General features: G+C 40.6%; 1 protein-coding gene across 3 annotated transcripts in view; it reads right to left on the reverse strand.

The window, feature by feature from the left end:
- Nucleotides 1-23,487, reverse strand: part of nectin1b (nectin cell adhesion molecule 1b) — a 138,903-nt gene that overhangs the window by 51,659 nt on the left and 63,757 nt on the right. For 2 of the 3 annotated variants that reach the window (XM_070829841.1, XM_070829842.1), the window contains exon 6: nucleotides 13,913-16,652. The exons of the other annotated variant lie outside the window; for it this stretch is intronic. In XM_070829841.1, the coding sequence (XP_070685942.1) occupies nucleotides 16,147-16,652 (506 nt within the window). In that variant the 3' untranslated portion in view covers nucleotides 13,913-16,146. Of the gene's footprint in view, nucleotides 1-13,912; nucleotides 16,653-23,487 lie in introns of those variants that run through there. 3 annotated transcript variants of the gene reach the window in all.

The following is a 23,487-nucleotide window of genomic DNA, read 5'->3' on the forward strand; positions in this document are numbered from 1 at the left end:
ATTTAACAACAATAAATGTAACTGAACCCAATTTCTTAACATCCCACAACACCGTGTTTAATGCTACACTGGAGGGTATAGCTTTTATGTATCCATATGTGTGAATAGTGTGTACAGCTGATGCAGCGTTGTACACCGTGATATGCGCTTGCCGTTTTTGTGCCTCTGGCGATGAATAAAGTTTCTAAAACTCAATTGTTTTTCTCTCATCGTCGCTGGAAGTTGCAATCTAGACCACCTCACCCTGTTTTTCCTGTTCATGTTAATTTATGTCAGTTGTCTCTCCCACAACATATCTGCTTGTCTCAGCAATGGAATAAATTCACTTTACAAGAACAGTCTGCCATTTTGACAAATGCACTTATTTGCTTTCTTGCCGGAAGTTCGATGAGAAGATTGACACAACTCTTATGCATAAGAGCAGTATTACACTTCTCATCTAACTCTCTACAATAAAGAAAATACATGTATTTCCCAAAATGTTGAACTATTTCTTTAATCTATTTCTAGAGGACATTTGAAATAGCTTGAGGTCAAATTGTCACACAGGATGTCATTTTTAGTTCTTTACATTGATTTATACTACTTTCTGTAATGACTCAAAAGTGATGTTTTTTCTTATATTTGAAGATTTAATTAATTATCAGTTAGTTTTCACAGATGGCAGCAATACGTTTTTTTGGTTTTTTTGCTTAAATGTGTTATCCATTGTATATATTCTGTTATAGTCCACCATCGACTACATGTAATGAAACTCAGTATCTCCACATAAAAGATTGTGTTTACAGAGATGTGCTGTGATGACAACTGTTTTTCTGACCTATGACTTGAATTGTGTTGCAACATACTTCTCATTCACTGCAGCCAGCTGATAGATGTAGTTTGCTGGGGCTGTACTTTAGATTTTTTTTTTTGTTTTTATGTAGTGCTGCAGTTTGAGACCCCAGGGTGTTTCACAAGAAAACATTCTTCAGGTGTGTCATTGAAATGGTGGAAACAACACACAGCTGTGCACTAGGTACACTAAGAACTATTTGTGAGGAACTCAAGGCCACAAATACTAAACTAGTAGGGCACTCGGAGAGCGCAGACCCCCAACAAAGCCAATAGTCCAGCCTTCTGTGATGTGCAAATCTGAAATTGCAAACATTATATATGTTGGCATCATTTTCCAAAACTATAAGAATTATGTCAAAAATATGTTTTGTTGCATGTTTTAATCCACAATGCTATAATTTGGTTAGATCCACTCTACATTTTAATAGCCCATGGTACACCCCCATAATCCTGCTCACAAACAGACAAACATCACCAAAAACATTAACTTTGTGGTGGAGGTAAAAAGACATGGAAATTTGTGCAAGCTGAGTACATTCTTAACTTCTAAAAGATAGCATCGTAACATTAGAGACAGAAAAAAGACACAATTGACCAAGCTGGCAGCGGCATGAAGCAACCAGATCCCCTGAACATATGTTAAGCTTTGTAGCAGTGCTGTTTAGTTTAAGGTTTAAAGTGCTTTTTATTCTCATGTATTTTCTTGTCAAAGAGCCACATAATGCCAAGTTATTTATGAAACAATCAACCAGGCATCCACTTGCCTCTGCTGAATACCAGGCTTCAAACAGGAAGCTTTTACCTCACAAGGCTATTCATTAGACAAAGGGACACTGTTTGAATCAACACTAGTATATCACATTTCCCTTTACCAAAATGTCTAATGGCAGGAAGTCCTTTTGTCAATACCTGCATCTGTAGAGTGAGTCATCTTTTTTGTCTGAGAAACACTCACCAGGGCCCCAGGACAGATGTGGCAGTGAAGACATTAAAATTATCCAAACATTACATGTACTACTGTTATCATGCAGTACATATGCCATGTCACAGGTGGCAAACTGGTGGAAAACAAACCTTACAGAAAGTAAGTGAGTAAATGAGTTGACTATACGACACCAAAGTCAAACCCTGAGCGTCACGATCATCTAAAAGTGGTTCATGTCAATGCAAAGCACAACAGCAGTAAAAGTGATTTGGTGATTGAGTACACAGAGGGTGGCTAATGCAACGCAAACACCACAATATGCACATTCCAGCTAATGAATAAAGATCAACAAGTTGTAAAAATAATCAGAAATGTCTCTGAAGGCCACGGCTACTGCCAACTTCTCAGCAAAACAAGATGACAAAGCTCTATAGGAAAAGGTCTGAATTATTATCAGCTTGTACGCCTTCATCATCTTCGGGGAGAGACATAAATAAACATGTCATCAGTCATAGTGAGCATTAAATTATGGAAATAGATTTCCGAATTTGATTAGCAAATTTAAGCTCAGAAATATGTTAGAATCTCATGGCACATCAACCAGAAAACATAAATTTCCTGAAGTACAGTATGTGCCTGGCAATTATTCATGTTTCCTTAAATGACTTCTTCCTTAAGCCAAGCTGGTTTCTGATAAAGTCACAAAATGTCTGCAATGATAAAAAAGATTTTTCTAAAGCCATAGGCAGAAAAAAAATCATAGTTAGCTCCTTCTGTGTCAGCACTGTACATTAGTCCATATTACTCCCAACAAAAAGATAAGGAGAGGAGTCTAAAAGTTCTTATTTTTACCTGTGTGTGTGTGTGTGTGTGCTCAGGTACTGTCATTGTCTCATGGATTCTACAGCCTGCTCAAAATACTCAAATGTTGCCAAGGGCAAAAACCAACATTTAAATCCAATGTTCCCACAGACTGTAATGGTTTTTCACTTCCATTACAGGCATGGCCTCAGGAACGCTTTATGTGACCGTAATCACAGAACAATGGACGGAGTGCTGAGGGTCACGAACACTGAGGGTTCAGTCTCCAGCATCAACAAAAAGACACTTGTTCACTGTGACCTGCTGTCCATCAAGTTGTGATGTAAACTTCTTCTTTTAATGGTCCTGGTCTTTCAACAACACAGGCACTTTGAATTTGGATAGATGGTAAATCATTTGTGTTGTTTTCCTTTTCCACTTTTAAAGAGAGCACACAACCATAACACAGTTCATGTCTCAGCTTGTACCAATAGTCATCATTTCTTTTTACAATGGCAGTGATGTTTTGCTAAGTTTAAACAAGACCGTGATTCTCTGGTAATGCTAACCCTGTCATTTGTGTTGCCTAAACTGGCAGATTAAATGTTTTGGAAGATGCGGACAAGCTGAGTATTTTGTCAATTCGCTATGAGGACTTGTGTCACCAAGAGTGTGCAAGTTTTTCTCAGCACTTAGTGTATTATTATGATGTTTTATCCATCCTTTTTCACGTTTCAAAGATCTAAAATAGATCCAGTCATTAGGCCTGCTAAAGGTAAATTAAATACCACTGACACATTCACAGAACAAAGCAATATCAGCTCTGCTGATGAAGATTCAGTGATTGACCTCAGGTTTGAGTGTTGAAACCTGCTGCTGGAGAAAGCCAATGCTCCTGAGGCAACTAATTGGTTGTGACTTGTCATGGCAACTGGCCACGAAGCTACGGGGGGAATTAGTCCTGACTGGTTGTGGTGTGAGGATCAGTCAGTTTGTTTGCTTTTTTGCAAGGATCAGCTTTTTAAAGATGGAGTTGTAAATAGCACTGTAATCTAATCAATGGCAGGCTCTGCATATGCAGTTGTAGCTGATAAAGAGATTTATTTTTGTTAGCAGTAACTGTGACCCCTCATAGACCAGAGTTTGGGGGTCAAACCCCACAAGTCCACCGTTACAGATCCCTGAGACATGAAGCAATGTAAGATGTAGAACTTTGGACTCAATTAAATATTCTTCAATGACCTCTGGTGCCCAAAGATAATTGAGTGGTTAAGTCAGTCGCCGCTGCAGCTACCTGTGTGTGTGTGTGTGTGTGTGTGTGTGTGTCCCTCCTGGCATATAATCAGATCCCACAGCTTCTTTTTCTCCACATCCCTGTCTGCCTGTCTCATTTCCAACTGTGGGAAAAAAATGATCCATTCAGAAAACTGCTGCTCTTTTAACAGCTAATGACATTTAAATTTTAATTGGCACATTCCACCTTTTTGGAGTTTAGCCTGTAGCGCGAAGCATCGTGAGCCAGTGGTGCCAGTGAATTCTGAAAATATGAAAAATATAAACAGCTTTGTGTGGTGTTGTGTCCAGTTTTCTCTACCTGTGCTATTAAGTAATTATATGTTTAATTTAATACTCTTTAGGTTTGATTCATCTCTCCTCATCGCTGGTGAATATTTCTTCCCACTGCACAATTTGGACATTTAGGTCAACTCTGTTGCATTTCAATGGCTGGACAGGACACTTTTTCATGTACTGCACTGATAACACGGATGCGTTTAGGCATGAAAATCCCGCCTAGTGCAGTTTTACAATTTGAATTTCTACGTTACTCTCTAGCATTATTTGTGTTTTGAGATGAAGACAGTCTCGCTGCTGTGACGACTGGACAGTGCAGCCTCAGCCTGGTGGCTCTGCTGATGAGGATTGTTTCTGACAAAGGGTCATTGGCTCTGCATGACGACAGCAATGCCTGTATGTGCTGATGGGCTGCCTCCTCTGGCACAGTTAGTCTAAATGTAGACTGGCACTGACACTAATGTACACTGATAAAGCTGTGAGAGTCAATAGTCAGGAAGAGAGTGTGGGGGTGGGAGACACTGGATTCTTAATTTACCCCATTTGTCCCATTTGTCAGATGCTGAAACTCGGTGGTAACTGGATTGATGAATCATTCTGAATGAGGACGGGAGAGCTCTCCCTACTAGTCAGCGGGTTCAGTCATTCTTACAGGTGAAGGTTAATTTTATGGCATACTTACTGTCTGGGAGGGAAATTTTAATTTTAACTGACATAATGATGCTGGGTGAGATTTGACTCATCCTGTGAAGCATTTTGTCTCCCAGTGAGAGCAGCGGATTCATGCATGATGATCACCAAGGATACTGGCTTAGATGCAGATTTAGCCTGAGAACAGCTACTTATAGATACATGTCAATACAGACTGTGCAGACACCTAATTGGTTCCTCAGTTGAAGGAAATGAAAGTGAACTATACTGTTGAGAGTTACTACCTGCTGTACATTTCTGCCTGCTGTACCTCCAGCAGGGCCAGCTGCAGGTCATTAGCCGGGGACCACCACTGACTCATGTTTACATCCCCTGATGGCGGAGCAGTGGTAAAGATGACCTCCTACTAACCCCTGTAGCTCCCTTCATCTATGATGGATACCAATTCTTGTACTTCTCCCTCAGCCATAGCCAAACCTGCCCTTCTCTGCTTCTATCAGTTACACCTACTTTCCAAAGTAGCTGTGGTGTTGATATGCTGATGAAGCTATTACAGCCTACTACCCGTGGGTAGATGATGGTGGTCCAGCCCACCTACATGCACTCAGCTGGCAGCTCTGAATATTTCATCATCTTACATTCACTGGCAGCCAGCCCCCTCCTCACCCCTGATGCCACGCAAAGGATGCTGAGCCTGATGAAATGAACAGTCAAGGCAGCAGCAGACCAGAGCACTATGTCTGAGCCGGGGTGATGAGGTGGTGACGTCTGAAGGGAACTGCAGCTGTGTGCCGAGGCCGACCCTTATGTTCCAGTCCTAGCCTGGAGAAGAGAGCCATGATAGACCTTAGATAGATAGACTGGTGTCTGTAATGCTCTCTACAGTCCTGATTAACTGGATGACATGTTTATCAGCGGTGGGATGGTCATTGTTCTTGTCCTGTCTGCCAGCTTCCAATATTTCAGCCATTTTCCGCAGGACCTGGTCATGCTGCCATGTGTAGCAGCCCTGTTGCACCCAGACAGGATATCCTGATAGGATATGTTGCAAGCTAGCATTAGTGGTATTGTAAAGGGGACATTACAAACAGTGGTCTGGTGATGAAGAGCGTGCTGATATCTGGATCCCATCACACTGGAACCCATTAGCTGTGAATACATCTGTGAATAGGTAATTAGTAAGCAGATAAACCTTGTTATTATATCCCAATTATTTTTAAATGAAAAACGTTGCATACTTAATTATTGTTTGGGAAGCTTGAGAATAAGAAATGCGTGTGCATTGATGGACGTATGATGTGCCTCCATGCATTAAGATCATCTGCACTAAATCTAGAGGGTTAAATCGTGTCCTTGAAATCTACTTTTCTGTTCTGCGGCCACGGCCAGTCTCTGTGTAGCTGAGGGTTTCGAGGAAACTGTCAGTCACGATGTCTTTTATCATCCCACTCATTTGGGAATTAATATTCGAAGAGATTTTAATTTCAGCCTGTGACAAGACAGGACTTTGTATGATGCCCTAAATCAAAGAAAATGTCAACAAGCTGATAATTGCAACTTGGCCTCGACAAACAATTTTGAACAGCCTTTTGCCACAAATTTGCACAGTAAATGCCACAAATTCCTTCACATATTTTCTGACTGAAAGCCAAATATGTGTGGTCATACTGTAATTCAAAAGTTACTGCGTGTCTAAGTTCGCATAGGCTCAGTGCAGAAAATGCATCAGACAACAAAAGGATGAAGGGTATGCACACTGATTCCCTCTCTGGCCCTCTTAAACCCACACACAGACATGCTCACACACACACACACACACACATGCACACGCACACACACATATATACACACACACACGCACACACACACACACAGCTTCTTTGACGCTGGGTAAATGGTCACAGGGACAGAGTATTCCCACCAGGACTTTGTAGATGAGAGTTGTCAGCACTTTTCTCACCAGAGGGTTTAGGCCTTTCGTTCTGCTCTGGGATGGCTGAGTTTAATTGGAGAACGCTAATGCGCAGCTGGATAGCAGAGCAGCTCATGCCATGACTGGCTCTGGAAATGGGAGGGCGTGAAAGCAAGGCTACTATGTGTGTGTGTGTGTGTGTGTGTGAGTGTGTGTGTGTGTGTCTACAGAAGCTACTGCGGGCATCCCTCAAGATGCCAACAAATTTATTCATGGGATCCAAGCAGTTTGTTTATGAGCCGTCTCATTTACAAAATAATAGGCAATAATAATTTCAGCAGATTGATCCTGGGTTAATCCAAATAATTGCCAATTCATTATAATTTCACATTTTCTGGAAATAGAATTGACTCGTTCTGTCTGTCAGTGGGGTGTAAACTGCGTGCCTAATCGATCAGGTTATATGCGAAACATGTTTTAACAAACAAAGGCAAAACTCGACAAACAATGACAGGAGATATTGTGCACGATGGAAAACAAATTGGAAGACGTGCCAGTACTTCGCTGCATGATTGCGACACATTTAAATGCCGAGAGAGACATCTGAAGAATTAAAATAGTATAAATAACAGCCTGTCAGGGTGAGTCGATATAAAACATAAAAGCTTTATCTGGGAACAAATTATTTTTTTGGGTTGTTACTTTTCCATAAACAATCTCCTTTCAGTTTGTAGATGATCAAAGTCTGGGGAGTTTTAGGTTTGTGCTTTATGACTGATGTCCATATTTTCCAGACGAAATACCAAAGAAATTAGGATGTGCTCTGTTATGACAGATTCACCGAAAAGAAAAATTATTGATTTTAGTTTGTGTTTCGTAGCTGTCATCACTTTTATTCTATAATTGCAAAAAGTTTTGACGTATTAGTATCATGTGGTGGTCATAGATATTGTTTGCCTTACATAGTGTAGTGAATATTTAGTTTCCACTTAATACAGAAATACATATTGTGGTTTTGTTGCGCTGTACATGATTTTGAAAGTCACTTGTTTTAGGTTTGTACCAGGTTGGTCATTATGATAATGATGTTGGTTGCTGGCTACAATCCAAAGAGAGAGGGAGACTAATGTATAGTAAAGGTTAACGCCCGCTGAATTATCATCTAAAAAACTGAAGATCATTGTTTTAATAGCCTTTAATTCAGTTCTGTTCAGTTCAAGTCTGGAGTGGTTTAAAAGCTGCCCTGTTATTTTAAGTTCCCAGGGATGGTGCATCAGGGTGGAGACGAGAGGTAAAACACTCCTGGGACCTGAGTAAGGTCCCAGCAGCAGCGTGTGTCTTTATTTTTTGCGGAGGAGGGGGAGAGGGATGATGTCCTTGTTGCTGAACAAGTCGGCTGGTAGGTCAGTGCAGACAGCACGGACTTCCATATGCAGTATGTGAAAATAGTTTGTGAGCATCAGAGGCATGTGGTGACCTCCACGACGCCAACAGAGCGTTGGCAAAGACACATGAAGACGGAGGGAAAAACATTTCTCACCAAAAGTTTGTTTTGAATGCTAGATGTCGTCTTGTTTACAGTAGATCGTTTCACTGATTTTCCTGAGAAGTCTACGGGGTCGATGTAGGACATGTACACAGCAGCATTCACAAACACTGAATGGATGGCAAATGTAGTGTCTGTCTAGTCTGTGTTAGTGCTGCAGAAACAACACTAGTGGGATATTCATTTACAGTAGTGTTTGTTTCAAGGTGAGCATTCAGTCAGCTGCAGCATTGTGGAGCAAATACAGCTCACTGGTAAATGCAGTTTTAAAGAAATGAAGAGAAATGTGGGATCTCAGTCTGAGATGTGAACATTTTCTTCATTTCACTGGTTTGGTCATGGCAGGGATATTTCTCAAAATGATGTGAAACGTGTCAACTTTAGTGGAGCGACTTAATCTGAAGAGACACGAACAACAAAGTGAGAGTCAAAAATGGAGATGGAGATGACACAAGTTATTTCAGGACATCTTTGATCAGATGACCAATGGAAATACCACAAGTGAGGGGAAAAAAATATCAGCAGCTAAAGTAAGCAGCCTCTCTCCTGATTCTTATCATGGGGCTGGAGTTTTATTTGGAGTAACGTCAAGACTCAGGACAAAGTGGCAAAATGGAAGAGCTGGCATTAAAATGTTGAAGTGAAAGGATGGTAATGTGTTTTGAATAACCAATTAAGTGGTGAAACTCGTGCAAGACAGTTGCACACTTCTGAGTAAAAAGTAAAATGTGAACTCAGTGACAGGAAGACCACAAAAACACAGAGTTGTGTTCCAGCTGTGGCTGAAAACCACAATATTTAGTAAAGAATAAAAATGCAAGAAAATACTTATAAGTTCTGATTTAGTTCTGAAGACTCTGGCAACACGCACTAAATTTATCCACATTAGGAAGAGAGATCATGTGCATACAGTTGTGTTTGTTGGCATCACACATAAAGGTCAAAGTATTTTATCCTATTTCTATTTTTTCTAGCTGTTGACTTATTAGATATATAGTATAACAGGATAAATCCATCATTCATGGAAAACTTAAGCAGCCTGTAGCGTAGGAACATTTACACAGAAGTCTATTTACACCACAATATCCACTTACTGATATATGAACATTGTGCAGACTTCTACAATAATACTTCTTCATCCAGTATTATGGTTTATGGCCCTGTTAACACCTGTGAAACTTACGATGACAAGACGTCCTGGTTTGTCCAGGTCCTGACAAATATCTGTACAACACTAAAATGTCCAGGTTTTCGACAGGCACTGCCAAATTCCCCCAGTTTTCACCACAATAAAGATAATAATTATTATATTAGACTTGTTTTCAGCACTTACATGGACATTTATTATGTTCTGTCCCACTTATCATTACCTAACCTGACATAATAATATAGGCAAGGCACTGCAGATCTGAATCCAACACCGATTGGGTCTTCATGTGTGTCAGTCAATCATTATGTTGTCGTCAAGGCCAATGCTAGGCTATGACGCTTATGGCTCTTTCTGACAAAACCTGTCAGAATACTAACGATTAGCTGTCATGCTGAAGACAAAGTCTGTCTTTACTGAAGAGCTTACTCTTCTTCTTAAAAGTACCTTGCAATGTAAAAGCTGCATCCACAGTGTTGAGAAGTGCGCTCGGTAGGTGTTATGCTAAGTGTTATGATAATTGTTCCCTCTCCTGATGAAAACGCCTATGGTGCGTGCATCAGCATGTGCATGTGTGCGTGCCTGAGGGTCCTGAACACTGAAGCGTCCCAGTTGGGGGTTTGTAAATATGGTTACCCTACACTACCTGCTAAACATCAGCATTGCCTGTGATCATGTTAGTATTTCGGCGTTACTATTTAGCTCACAGAGCTGCTTTTCATAGCTGCGGACTCTTAGTCTGGATATAGAACAAGAAACCTTGAGGTGCTACCTTTAACCATAGACCTAAAAAACATATTTTATCTTTCAACATATCTGCTGTACATTCATTTTTTAGACCACTTGTACTACTACTACTTGTATTACAATAGTCTGTTATCACCTTGGTGGCTTGTACAGAGAAAATCTTAGAGAATTTAATATGAGAGTAAGAGCATCATTTACAGTAACACATTTTTATTATGGACATATCCCATGTGACCTCAAACTGTACACATTGAAAACAGGTAGAAAACAAGAGCAAAAAAAAAAAAACCCAACATATTTCTAGAAGCCATGAACAATCTGTTTATCCAAAAAAAGTTGTTAGAAAGATCTATGCATAAACATACCATGGTGACAAAACAAAGCACTTTTTAGTGTTTTTTTACAGGCTGTGACACAGGTTAGGTTGCTGGGTAACAACGACAATACTTACTGAGAAAACATTTCATAATGTAACTTACACAGGAGAGTCCACTTAATATAGATCTGAAAACACCAGTCATTTGACGAAATCCGATATTTTCCCTCCTTTATATCAGTATGTGGATCTGTATACAAGCAGGCCTCACTGCTACACGCTAATGCAGCTAAAAGCCCCCCCACTCATCAACGCTCTCCTCCTGTATCCAGCCCAATGAATTGCTCATACATATACAGTATGTTCATTAACCATTTGATGACTGTAGTTAACCACTCGTGGTATCGGCTTCCTGTGTGCTTTCCTGAAGCCATTTGAATTGATACTTTTTTTTTTTTTTCCAATTCTTAGTTAATCAACAGCTCAACAATTCACAGTAGAAAAGAGTTTCTTCCACCGCAAGCTACTTAACAAATTTGAAAGTCCAATTCAGAGTTTAATGAGAAATCGTGTGGCCTATGAAAACAAACTGCTCACAGAAATGCACATTTGAATGGCATAATACACAAGAAGAGTGCAAAAAGGCTCATCAACTCATGGGGCTGCATTGTGATTACTGGAGACTTATTCAACTTCAAATACAATACTCATCTGACTTTATTAGCACCATGTAATAAATATGGGAATTATAAATAAAAAAAAAAAAGAAAATTTGATGGCAGGCACAATAAGATCTTTCATTGTATTTCCACAAAGATTGTTAAGTGTTTAATAACACGTAGATGTAATTTGTCTTCTCTGATTTGACACTGTGTTTAGTTGAGCGACATCACAGGAGGCGCTTTAACACACTCGCCTTTGAATTTACAGCACAGGATGAATATTCTAAAACAAAGATCCAGCCATATTTCATCCTAAGAGTACTTTGATGGAGAGAAATGTTGTAGAATTCCTCTTGCGGCTCTGTTAGGAGGGGAACAAACTAGATGGCCATGCATGTTAAAAGCCTATGTGCCATCAAAGCCCCTTGGGCTACAAAGGGCTCTTTTAGCAAATGGATGGCAACAGCTGCAAACTCTGGGCTGTTCTTAATGTGCACGGTGCAGATGTCTGCACTTGAGTCCCACAGTCTGAGACAGATCTGTCTGGCTCTACACTGGGCCTCTCTCATCATATCACTGTAGCTTCATTAGGCACTGAACTCAATACCAACATCTGCCTGACAGTTTTTGCTCTCAAATTAAAGGAAATCCCCACTAAAAGCTACAGTAATAGCCACAGTAGTCTTTTGTTTTATACGGTGCGTATCCCTTTATCTACCTTGTCTTAGCCACACATGAAATGAATAACAGTATACTATACAGTGATTCTTCCAGCTTTTTAAATGATCTTTTCTCAGTGATGGATGCAGTTCTGGCAAAAAAATGGTAGTAAAATAACTTCCTCAGCTGTAAGATGTGTCTGAATTATAAGACATTTCCTATTCATGTATGGTTGTATTGCTTTAACAGATTCGTCTCATGTTCAGGCATGAAAACTAGACAAAAACAATGGAAGGAATCATGGATGCAGCCAAACAGAATCATCCTGCATTAGCACTGCAGCTGCCTCTGTAGCCTTTTAATTCTCAAAACTGGAATGGCAATGAAGAGCTGAATATAGGATGCTGCAATTCAAAACTGTGGCTCTGTCTAATCTGTCGATTTAAATGTGGCCCATACAAGGTCTCTAATTGTTAAAACTGAAGAAAGGTTTACTTGAATGACAAACCTTTTATGTCTTACAGGCTCGCTGGAAGCAATAAAGCTGACAAAGAGATCCAAATAAACACCTGCATGAGGCGACAGGGATACATTACTGATTAAAGCTGTTGGGAAAGAGCTGCAATTACCAAAATCAATACACAGAGATAAGAAATGTGTTGCAGTCATGAACCATATTCATAACAGACGTCTATCCATTCAGTGAACTGGGACAGATCATTGTTGACTATTGAACTCATTTAATGCTTAAAACAAATACAAGTTACTTCACTGGGTCATCACAATTGAACAAGAGATTTTTTTTTGTAACACCCTCAGAAATATACATTCACATGGCTGCATACAGACAATTTCTCTCTTTTCTTTCAATAACATTAAATCGACAAACTGTATGCATCACCCCTTTGTATGACAGTGAAGCCGCTAGTGGCATACTAAAAATGTACTGGAGGAGCATTTTTAGGTGGGACTTTGGAAAGAAGCTATGCATCGACTTCATCTATCCATCATCAAGTCTCTATGTTTGCAGTCAAAATAGATATATTTTACATGAACAGGGTCCCTACGCAGTTGTCCCTAAATAAATCCCAACTATAATCTCAACCCTATGTACAGTATTTACAGTGGAATGTTGAACATACTGAATACAAAAAGTAGATTAGGATGGAATGAAGTTACAGTGAGTATTACAAAATAGAAACTCATAACACCCCGACAACATGAAGACAATGTTTACATCTACCAGTATACAGAATGTCAACTCAAATCTGAAAGGTTTTTCTTCCTCCAACATGTCTGAGAAGCAAGTGTGGCAGTGGTTTCATAATGGCTGCAGAAAAAAAAAAGGGAGATGAAACCTTAAACTTGTGCTTTAAAAATGGGCAGAATTGATCTTCGCTTTGGGTCAAAATTACATTTTTTTCATTGAAATTTCCAAGCTGAGTCTCTTTTCATTACATTGTTTTGATTGTGCTTAGAAAAGGCAGCCAGGTGTGACTAAACTGCAAATATTAGATCTCTTAATGACTGGAAAAAAGTGCTCATTCAACTTTAAAATGGTGATAAATGCAGTTTTCAAGAGATCGATTGATTTAAAGATCAAGTACAGATGCGTTGTTAGTACTGTGCTGGCGCTCGGGTGGAATAACATCCGCACTATTCCAACTAAAATTCACTGCAATTAAAAAACCATAATTGATCTGATTTGAAGAGGTTTGCAGTCCATGTTGTATTTCAGTATTATTTATTATATCATTCTATGGCATGATTAACTTAAATGATGGAGCAGCAACAGTTCAGACTACCTCATGTCTCCTGACTGTGATAGGCACTGAATGTAAGAATAAAAGATAAAAACATGCTTTTCACGTGTTTGTCACTGTTATGCTGTAATGCAAATCAGTTCCTCGGCAGGTGAACAATTAACTAAAGGCTATACAATTTTGCACTTTGTGAGTAGCAACCTGGCTACCGTCAATTAGTTTTCCCCCTCTGACACTTTCTGTTGCAAACGTTCTCAAACTGTAGCTGATACACTCAACAAAAACAAAAATAAGGCTGCGGAAAATGAAACTGAACAAAACTGAAATCAACAGAAAATAAAACTAAACTAAACTAATATCAACAGACTTTGATAAGAACATGATATTCCCTACTTTGTAATGTTAATTTGTGTTGAAAATACGATAGAAATTGAGGCTCATGATTAACATGCTCATCTAAAAACATACAGTAGACAAGCATGAACTGTAAAACATTCACATCTCCAGCTGGCAGAGATTTCTGCTCTCGAAGAAATGCTTTTTTCATCTTTATTTATATATATTTATATGTGTTTATATAGTTTTTTTTCTGTACTAACTGCAATATTGTTGCTGGGCACTGTGTGCCCATGAACTCATACCTCTGTCAATACTGACAACACTGACAAAGTGTCGTCTTTTGAGCTGCAAATGAGAACAAACGCACTTGAATCGATACAGAAAAAATAGCAACATACGCACATCCACTCCAACACAAAAAAACATGCATAAAATAAGGCTTTATATAGTATTTATATTGTTCAGAGCCAGTCAGATATGTTGTTTATATCCATGGATTTACTCCTTTGTCTCTGTTTTATCCCATATTTCACATTGAACTTTTTTTGTTTGAAAGCAAATGCATTTTGCTTATTGTGTAATGGACCTGAACGCTGAGGAGAGCAACAAGTAATCTGCTATGCTAGCATCCACTGGCACTTAATAACAGTGATTTAAAAAGCCAGATATTTATAATGCCTTCAGACAGGGTCATTGTATCCCTGTTGGCAAGTTAAGATGCCAACATCAAGGGAAGGACAACCATTCATTCCTTTAAAATCCCCCAAACAGCCACTAAAATTCATTTTAGAACGCAAAAAAAGAGATAAAAAAAAACACATCATGAAAAGCAGCAGGTGACACATTATACTCTAGCATAGCCACCATCATAATTCCCTTTACACGTTCAAATGTTTTCTCTGTAGACTTAAAGAAAAGTATCAGCTGACATTTTCCTCCTGTCCGGGTGCTTTGTGTCCATGGATGACTCCTCATAGAAAATGCTGTTGGTGTGAGCGAGGAGGCTTACGCCAATTCTTCAGCACAAAGTCACACAATTATAAGGAGACAGAGTCATTATAGGGACAATTCCCCAGACACTTTTCTCTGACATCCATTTCATAGAAGAAGGGTAAGAACAAAACATAATTATGATAACTCAACACAAAAACACAGACATTTCATTATAGTGGTAAGATTGAGAGCTCGGGTACACAGGTGAACCTGTTCAAGTCAAGTGACAACCATGACATTTCAGAGCATTATTGAAGATTTCTGTGGACATTGAGACTCACTACACCTCTTCTGGACATGATTGTGATGCACCACTGAAAAGCAGAAATTGTTGTGTATGATGCAATTGCAGCTCTTCTCTCCCCTGCTATTCTGATTCACTGGGAACTGATTTAACGTGATTAAAATTTAGGAATAAATTGAGAACATTATTTGTTAGTGCCATGTCCATGGACCAACTCCCTCCCACGCATATAAAGACAAGGAGGGGGTCAAGAAATATTAAGCGTGTCTTTGGAAAACAGCCATAACGTATCTGCTTTTAATTCTGTAAATGTACAAAAATGAGAAATTTAATGGATGCTAACCGCAGTGAGAAACAGGAGAAATGATACAGGTGCTGTATGGTGTGTTGTGTTTTTTTTTTCTTTTTCTCTGAAACATTTGACCACAAAATTACAAACACTTAGAACTCCACCTGTAATTATAGCAGACATTTAACTCTCAATTCTCTGGTCACTTAAAAATCATACAAAAAGACATTATAAAAACAACAAAACGGCAATGGTAATGGAAAACAAACCAAATTGCACATCCAGTGTAGGACTTTCACAAATGTGCTCAGCAAAACCTCAACCTGCAGTCTCTTTTTATACATTTAATACATTTAGAACATGAAAAAATACACAAAAAGAATAATACACCAGTATTAATTGACCTATCACCTCCCTGGCCATGAAGGTCAGTGACAACGAGTCCATTTACACACCTTAGTTTGTATTCTTTTCCCATTCACCTGATACCAATGCTGTCATGTTGACAAGTTGATGTTGCTAGCACTTTAAATAGACGCTTGATTTTCTAATTGAGATTAATTAGATGGGGGTCTGATGTGGGGGTGGGGAGGGGGTGGGGTACTAGATTGACCAAAAGAGGAATGGGACTGTGAAGGGTGCAGTTTGACAAATGGGAGGGTGGGGTCGTGATGGAGGTGACGGATGCAGTGGAATGCAGGTGGGGGACAAAAGGGTTGTTTGGTTTGGTTGTTGCATGCCACTACACATACCACTCTTTCTTAGAAATGACAGAGCCATCGGTTTGAGAAATCATATCATCAGCTATCTCAGGTTCAGGGTCATACTGGAAAGCGAGAGTCCGCTCATCATAATCTCGGCTCTCTCCTTCGTCCACAGTGAAATAGGGCCTCTTCAGGTCCTCTTGCTCGCCGTCAAAATCGCGCTCGCTCGCCTCAAACCCTCCGGGGCCGCCGATCTGGGCGGGTTTCTTCTCGTCGTCCGAGTCATCTGGGTATTGCAGGTTCTTGGGGATGGGAGGGTGGGTGGGCAGGCCGCCGGCCTTACTGTACCCATTTCCAAACACGTGTTTCTTGGTGTTGTAGTCTCCCTTGAAGGTGCGCTGGCGGCTGCGCAGGAATATGAAGAGCAGTATGGCCGCTATGACCAACAGGGCGACTCCCCCCACAGCGCCCCCGATGGCGGCACCTGTATTGTGCTGCTCCTGCGGGATCTCACGGTCCCCAGGTGTCGGGTTGTTAGGGAATTCTGGGTAGGAAAAGACAGATGGAAGGGAGTGTGTCAGTGCTCTGGTGGGAGGAGGTGCGTTTGTGCAGGTGCATTTTTTTTTTTTTCAGGAAAGATGAAGTAAGGGAGAAAAGGACGGAAAAGCAAAGGGGAAAGGAAGGACCCCCGGCCCCACGACAAAACCCCCCAACCCCAAAGGAGCCATTACCGACAGCGTGGCAAGGCTCAATCATTAACAGGCACATGCAGTTTAAAACACTGAATTAATGAAATAAACAGCCAGTCCACCAACACACAAGATCATCAAAGAGTACATTGACAGAAGAGATGAAAGTGCTTTGTCAGCATGCATTAACCATCATTTCTTCTCTGTTGGAAGAAAATGAAACATTTGATAAAGAAACGGAGGAAGAATTAATTCACGTGGCCTTTCAGCTATTACATTTGACTCTTTAGGTTTCACACAAGTCAAAGTAAACATATTGAATGATACAGTGTTGTACAGTCCAGCATTTAAACAGAACACCATGACATATAACCTTCTTCATCATCAGTGTAGCGGTAATGAAATGAAAGAGCACTGCCAGAGACGATTATCAGCAGCCAAACATACACAGCCAGATGCATCAAGAGAGCCAATAAACAAGAGGCTCTTCTATTCAGGCAGCAGAGCACACAGCAAAAACAGCATATGCTTCCAGAGAAAAATATATATTACTCAGTAAAGACAGTGGAGTATAGAGAGAAAATGATCAAATGAGTCAAAGGTGTTCTCTAATCTAGAACAGAGTGACAATGACTAATGGCAAGCTAGAGACAAACAATAACTAAGATACCAGGGTCTGCAGGCTCGGATTTTGTCTTGCAAATACAAAAAAAAATGTTGTTTTTTTTTTAATTCAGACCTGCCTTGGCTGTACCATATCTGGAGCTAAACTGAGCTCAGTATCACATTCATTCCACCATTTTAGAGAGCCCATAGCCTACTCACAGGAAGATAAACAATGCTCATGACTAACACACCACACCACAACACAACACAACACAACACAGTTGCTGTTTACAGTCAAACTATTGAAAACCACATGCCGTACATAAACCTCTTCACTTAAAACCTAAAAACGTGTAAAGCTTCTTCGAGCACAGAGACCGAAGAGAGATTTTTTTTTCTTTTTTTTTTATCTGAAATGTGATCAAAGCCTCGAGGCGCACAGGTAGTGCTTGTCTAAACCTGCAGAGCAGAGGCACATTTAACATCAATGGCAAACGCTGAATCCTCAACAGAAATATGGGGGAATAAAACAACAGTTACACCATCTACTAAACAAATGGTGTGGGAGAGGACTGAGAAGAAGGAGAACGAAATGGTGAGGAAGAAAAGAGCAAGCTTCCTTTTCACACAGGGCAAACCACAGACTCGTGTACAGTTTGCAACAAGGTAAGACAAGTCAGGCAAGATCCAGAGAAGATTAACTCCTTTTGTTACTATTTGTGCCAACTGCTGTGCTGATTTATCACCAACCCATTATACACCATTATTCATTATGTAGTAAAACCAGGTCCTCGTACTGCTTATCAGGTGTCTTCTCAGAGAAAAATACGACCATCACAAGTACTGTAACACCCAGGGAGTAAATTCGTTGCTTTGATGTACATCGACGTCAACAAATGTCATCGTGTCACACTTAAACTGTGACACATTTTCGCAATTGGGTTTTTATGTGGACATGTGTTAGTGTTGAGGGCGGTTACAATGTTATGGGAACAACAGGCAGATAACATGGGTGCATCAATGTCGCCCCGAAGAGGAATCTATTAAATCTAATATGTAATTATGGATAATATTGATAGATTTCTGAAATTGAAACCCCCTTTATAAAGAAACAGATCATAATTGAGACAAGATGAAGGTTTATGAAAAGCTATTCTAAAAGTTCCTTAGAGATATTAAATTTGCAGTCAAATCACTGCAACAACCAGCACATCTGACAACCTCTGCCATCCTCATCATGCAAAACAAAAAAGACAAATTTCCAACATAAGCGGAAAATGATTTTCAAATTATTGCCCTAAACTGTTGAATCAAAACTATTAGACTCGATTAGAACGGCTTCTTAGTGGAAATGATAAATCTCTGCATAACTCCGGTAGGAAAGGATGGCATGGGGTCGGAGCAAAGAAGCTGCTGAAGCCTGTCTCCCTCCGTTAATTACAATGACACTATCAGTCTAAAGGATAGACCTCCCAAACACAGTCGCTCTCCTCAGCTGCTCTTCCCCTGCACCCTTTCTCCCAGGGCCGACAGCAAAGCTCTCCAATTTCTAAAGCGGTGCCGGGCACAGTCTCAAATATCAGCTCAGGTTTTAATCTAACCACCTAATGGGATTATTCAGACACAGGCCTTCATTACACACATGAATGAGAGAGCAGAGCCAGGTCACCCCTGCTCTAGAACACATCCTCCCACCAAGCCTAAAGAGGGGTGGAAATCCAGAGGATTGAAGGAGTAGAGAGAAAAGGGAAAACGTTCTCCTGTAATCCTCTCCTTTACTATTCACTGCCTTTCTCTGCTAGGATCTGTCTTTGCTCTCATCAGGTCCCTTATTTTATCTTAATTAGGCGTTTTTCTTTGCATGCGCACGGTTGCCAAGACCAGAGCTATTATAGTTTTCATTAGTTTTTATTTGTATTAGCTTTTCATTTTAGTTGATGTAAATTTCAGTTTGTTTTAGGAATGCATCTGTAATTTTAGTTTTACTTTGACAAACTAAACTACTTTTAGTTTAGTTTTTATTTAATTTTAGTGTAAGTTTCATTTTTTTCCAAGTATTATGAGGAAAGCCTTGATTTAGAGCAGCTGAAAAAGGTGGGTTGGAAGAAAGCACTGAGGCAAGGTTTGCTGTGTTTGTGGAGGTCTTGATGTCGTGCAGCTGTCTGACTGTGAACTTGCGTTAGCAGTTTCCCGCTCTGTCGACTCCGGGAACTTTTTGTGTGCTTCTCTATGAGAGTTTCTCAGGTCAACTTTCAAATTAGCTGGGTTCTTCCCCTTTAGCTGTATCCTACAAATGTTACTGTCGCTCTTCATCATGACACATTTACTTTTGTCTAGTACGGAGCAGTAGTCAAAGCATTCCCATATAGGACTGTGCTGCTTTCTGCTGGGAACTTTAGCCATTTTCAGAAAACCTTGTTTGCATATGAAAGCTTTCTCTTCTTCCTTTTGGGAGTTTTACGGCGGCCTGGATCCACTATGTTGCATTGCTGCCAACGTCTGGAACTAGTCTGTTACTGTGTCATCTTCGTTCTGGATCCTTGTTATCAGGCTGGTGTCTCTCAATAAGTCAAACCTAACAGGACAAATTGGTGCGGCAACCACAGTGAAAATGGAGGGAAACAATGCTGACTTTAACCAAGTGCTTTTATTTATTTTGTTTTGAAAACCTCCTTTGTATTTTAGTTAATGAAATATTTTTTCCTTAGGTTTTGTTGACTATAACAACCCCAGAGCTCCAGACTATCTATCGCTTAGGGAGGTGAAAAACACCAGGCAAGACCATTAAAACTAAAGAATAGCTCTAGTAAAAGATGATGCAGCAAGATTTCAAAGACACTCTCCATCACCTCCATTTCTATAGAGGATCAGATGACACCACCTCTTGACACCCGTATTTGAAGAATGTGAATGTCAACACTAAGGATTGAAGAATGTGTTATAGCCCATACAAACTATAGACATGAAAGCTGTTGTAAAGATGCTGGTATTTTTGTGGTTTCTGGCTGGCGCATCCACCCTCGAGGGAGCTTTGAAAGTTGCAATACCGAAAACAAGAAAGAGTTTCTAAAGGAGTTATTTAGATGTTTTACTAAAGGGGGGTATAGAAGGTAGGAGTACTGAAGTTTTCACATGGCTCAACCTCTGTAATGGGGGTACTTTAAACACAGAGAAAGCAGCTCAGAAACACCAGGAAAGCTCATCAGATGAGTTCAGTGCAGTGGAGGGACACACTGCTTTTACTCTGCAACTCAAAAGAGGTGTGTTGGCAAAGATAGCTGCCCGTTCTCATCGTGTTACCCTGCACGCTTCTGCACTGTACTTATCTCTCCACAAGGTCACATCACAGCATCCCTCTCATTGAGCTCGCTAGCCTTGTGCATACATGAACATAATAAAATGGCAAAAGATTTCTCAGTTCCTCCAGCGTGGGCTGCCCACGTGCCCACATGTGAGTGGCTACGGCAAACTAATCACATTACAAAGACACTAATAATAAAACACATTTGAAATGGTTGGGGTACATAGGGGTGTTTGACAGCACGGAGGAGGGAGGAGGCGTTCCACCAGCACGCCATCGCTACCAGCAACACCTGCCAACAGATAGATAAAAAAGACCTCAAAGCAGCAAAACAACAGCCCTGATACTGTTCCAGGCAACAAAAGGCAGTGCTTGTTCACTCTACTCTGGAAATATGCAGATAGTGTGGTAACCTTGAGTTGCAATGACTAAAATGTACTATTGAGATTAATAGGTGCCAAGATGTGCTATGAAAGGCTATAATTCAATCCAGAGGCATGATAGATTTATACAGGTGAAGAATAACATGAAATACTGCAGCTATTTAAACGCTGCTACCATGCCACTTTACATTGCATTAATGACACTATTTTGAACGCTCACATCTGAGTTGATTGAGCGGATTATTTACCGCCTCCAAACATTTTTCTGGACAAAATCAGTTTCTCTTAAAACTAGATGCGTGGTCCACCTTTGAGTCACTTGTGTAAAACTGAAGCGAGCCTTTAAGAGAAACAAATGGTGAACAAATGCGGCACCCGCAAAAAAAATAAAATCTGACATCTTGTGGAAATGACACATCAGGTCCGTGCCAGATTTGCGGTTTCAGAAAACAACAAACATTCGGAGCAGGGTTTTGTATTTCAGTGTGAGCTACTGTGCAAAAAACAACCAGCGGCAGCAAATGTTCAAAGATATTGGAGGAGAAGAGTGTCTGAAGCAGACGGGGCTTTAAAGCGAGAGAAACTGTATCACAACTCTGTCCTGCAGGTACTGTTTCTGGGTGTGCTCCAGTCATGTCTGCACATGAAGAAAGAAGGAGTGAGACAGGTAGAAACATTCCTGAGTCTTAGCGCAATCACTTGGACAAGGTGTTATGACAGAGGCTGGGAAAATGAGAGAGGATTTCAAAGAGTGGTACAGGGAGTGGTGTTTTAATACGACTAAATGAGGAACAAACAGCAGACAACGGAAGATGAAAAGAAGATAGAGGGCTACACTGAGAGTTTGAGGAGTGGCAACACGGAGGGGGAAAAAAAAAAGAAAGAAGATGGAGTGAGTGCCTTTGAGAGGCTGAGGAGTGACATTGGCAAATAAAGAATGGCATAATGAGCGAGTGAAAACGAGGACAATCGGGGAGGACGCATTAATTCAGTGATTCCAACGATCCTCATTACTCCCCTGTCTGAATTTGCCAGTGGTTGTGAAGTCATGGAAATGTAATGCTGCCACAACGAATAAAAGCTCATCACTGACAGGAATTTAACATGCGGCCCTGGGAGTCAACGCCGAGGCAAAGCTATTTCTCACCCTGTCCCACACTCCCTTTCAATATCTGCCATTTCTTTCTATTTATCAACATGTTTTTTTTTTTTCCTATCACTGATTTTACAGAAGCATCAGCTCGCCTCATGCAGGTAAATTACACTCGTGCCATTAAGGCCTTCAGACTAGTAATTCAAAGTCAATTCGCAGTCAAAGGCCAAGAGATAAGAGGCACGGGATGTGCTGCAGGAGATAGTGCTGCGAAGTACTGGTATCAAAACACCAGTGACATCATCTGTGTCATGTTGTGAACATGCTGAGACTTGCAGGACGGTCCTGTCAGAGAGAAAGAGAGACTCCTTCTGGGTTTCATCTCTCCAGAGCAGAAGCAGCACGTAATCTCAGAGAAAATACTTCAGAAAGATTTCAGAAAGCATGTTTAGTGCTGTTATAGATAATATGGTAATTTTGTCCTACAGGGGTAATAATAATCATTCTTAATGCGCATTTAATGAGCAAATGAATATTTACTATCATCACCATCGATTGCCATCTAAACATCACTGCTTTTTTTTTTAGAACTCATGTTTGCTCATGAGGTACCATTATTAATGCATCTCTGCGTTTCCCTGCTAGCCTGCATGTGGCTGTAGTGCTAAGTAGAATAGCTGTAAGGATGAGTTATTAGGTCAGCAGACACGCAGCAAAACAAATCTGCATGTTAGTACGCATTAAGCCAGGAGAGGTCGGGGCTCTGTTTGTTTACCACACCATCCTACCCTCAGCATCTCCTCTGTTGGTTTTTTTTTCTTGCTGTTTTTGTCTCCTTGTTGTTATTTTGGAACAGTGTGTGTAATGAGTGAATCACCACACAGCATCAGCAGCAGCTCCGGAGCCAGTGGTCAGACCCTGGGACAGCGTCTGACCTACTTCATCAGGCTCTCAGGGAGGCGTGACAGATCCAACACCACACGGGTGGACAGTGAGGAGGAGGAGGAGGAGGAGGATGGAGCAGCAGAGCTGGGCCGAAGGGGCTCAGCCAATCCCCCTGCTCCATCTGTCTGCCACATCCCTCTCCTCTGCATATCCTCCGGAGAGCAGAAACAGCAAGCCATGCAGAAACAAATGTTAAGATAAATCACTACGATCTCAGCTGCTCTGCTCTCACATACTCTCCCCTGGTGACATTTCCATTTCACTCCCACAGCCGGGTTATCTCTTCCTCTCCAAATAAAATAGACCCCTTTACACACTGAGCATCCCCCTCCACCATTTTATGCAAAACGAGCTGCTGCCAC

This window comes from Pempheris klunzingeri, chromosome 4 (genome assembly GCF_042242105.1).
Source record: "Pempheris klunzingeri isolate RE-2024b chromosome 4, fPemKlu1.hap1, whole genome shotgun sequence".
In the NCBI taxonomy this organism is placed as follows: domain Eukaryota; kingdom Metazoa; phylum Chordata; class Actinopteri; order Acropomatiformes; family Pempheridae; genus Pempheris; species Pempheris klunzingeri.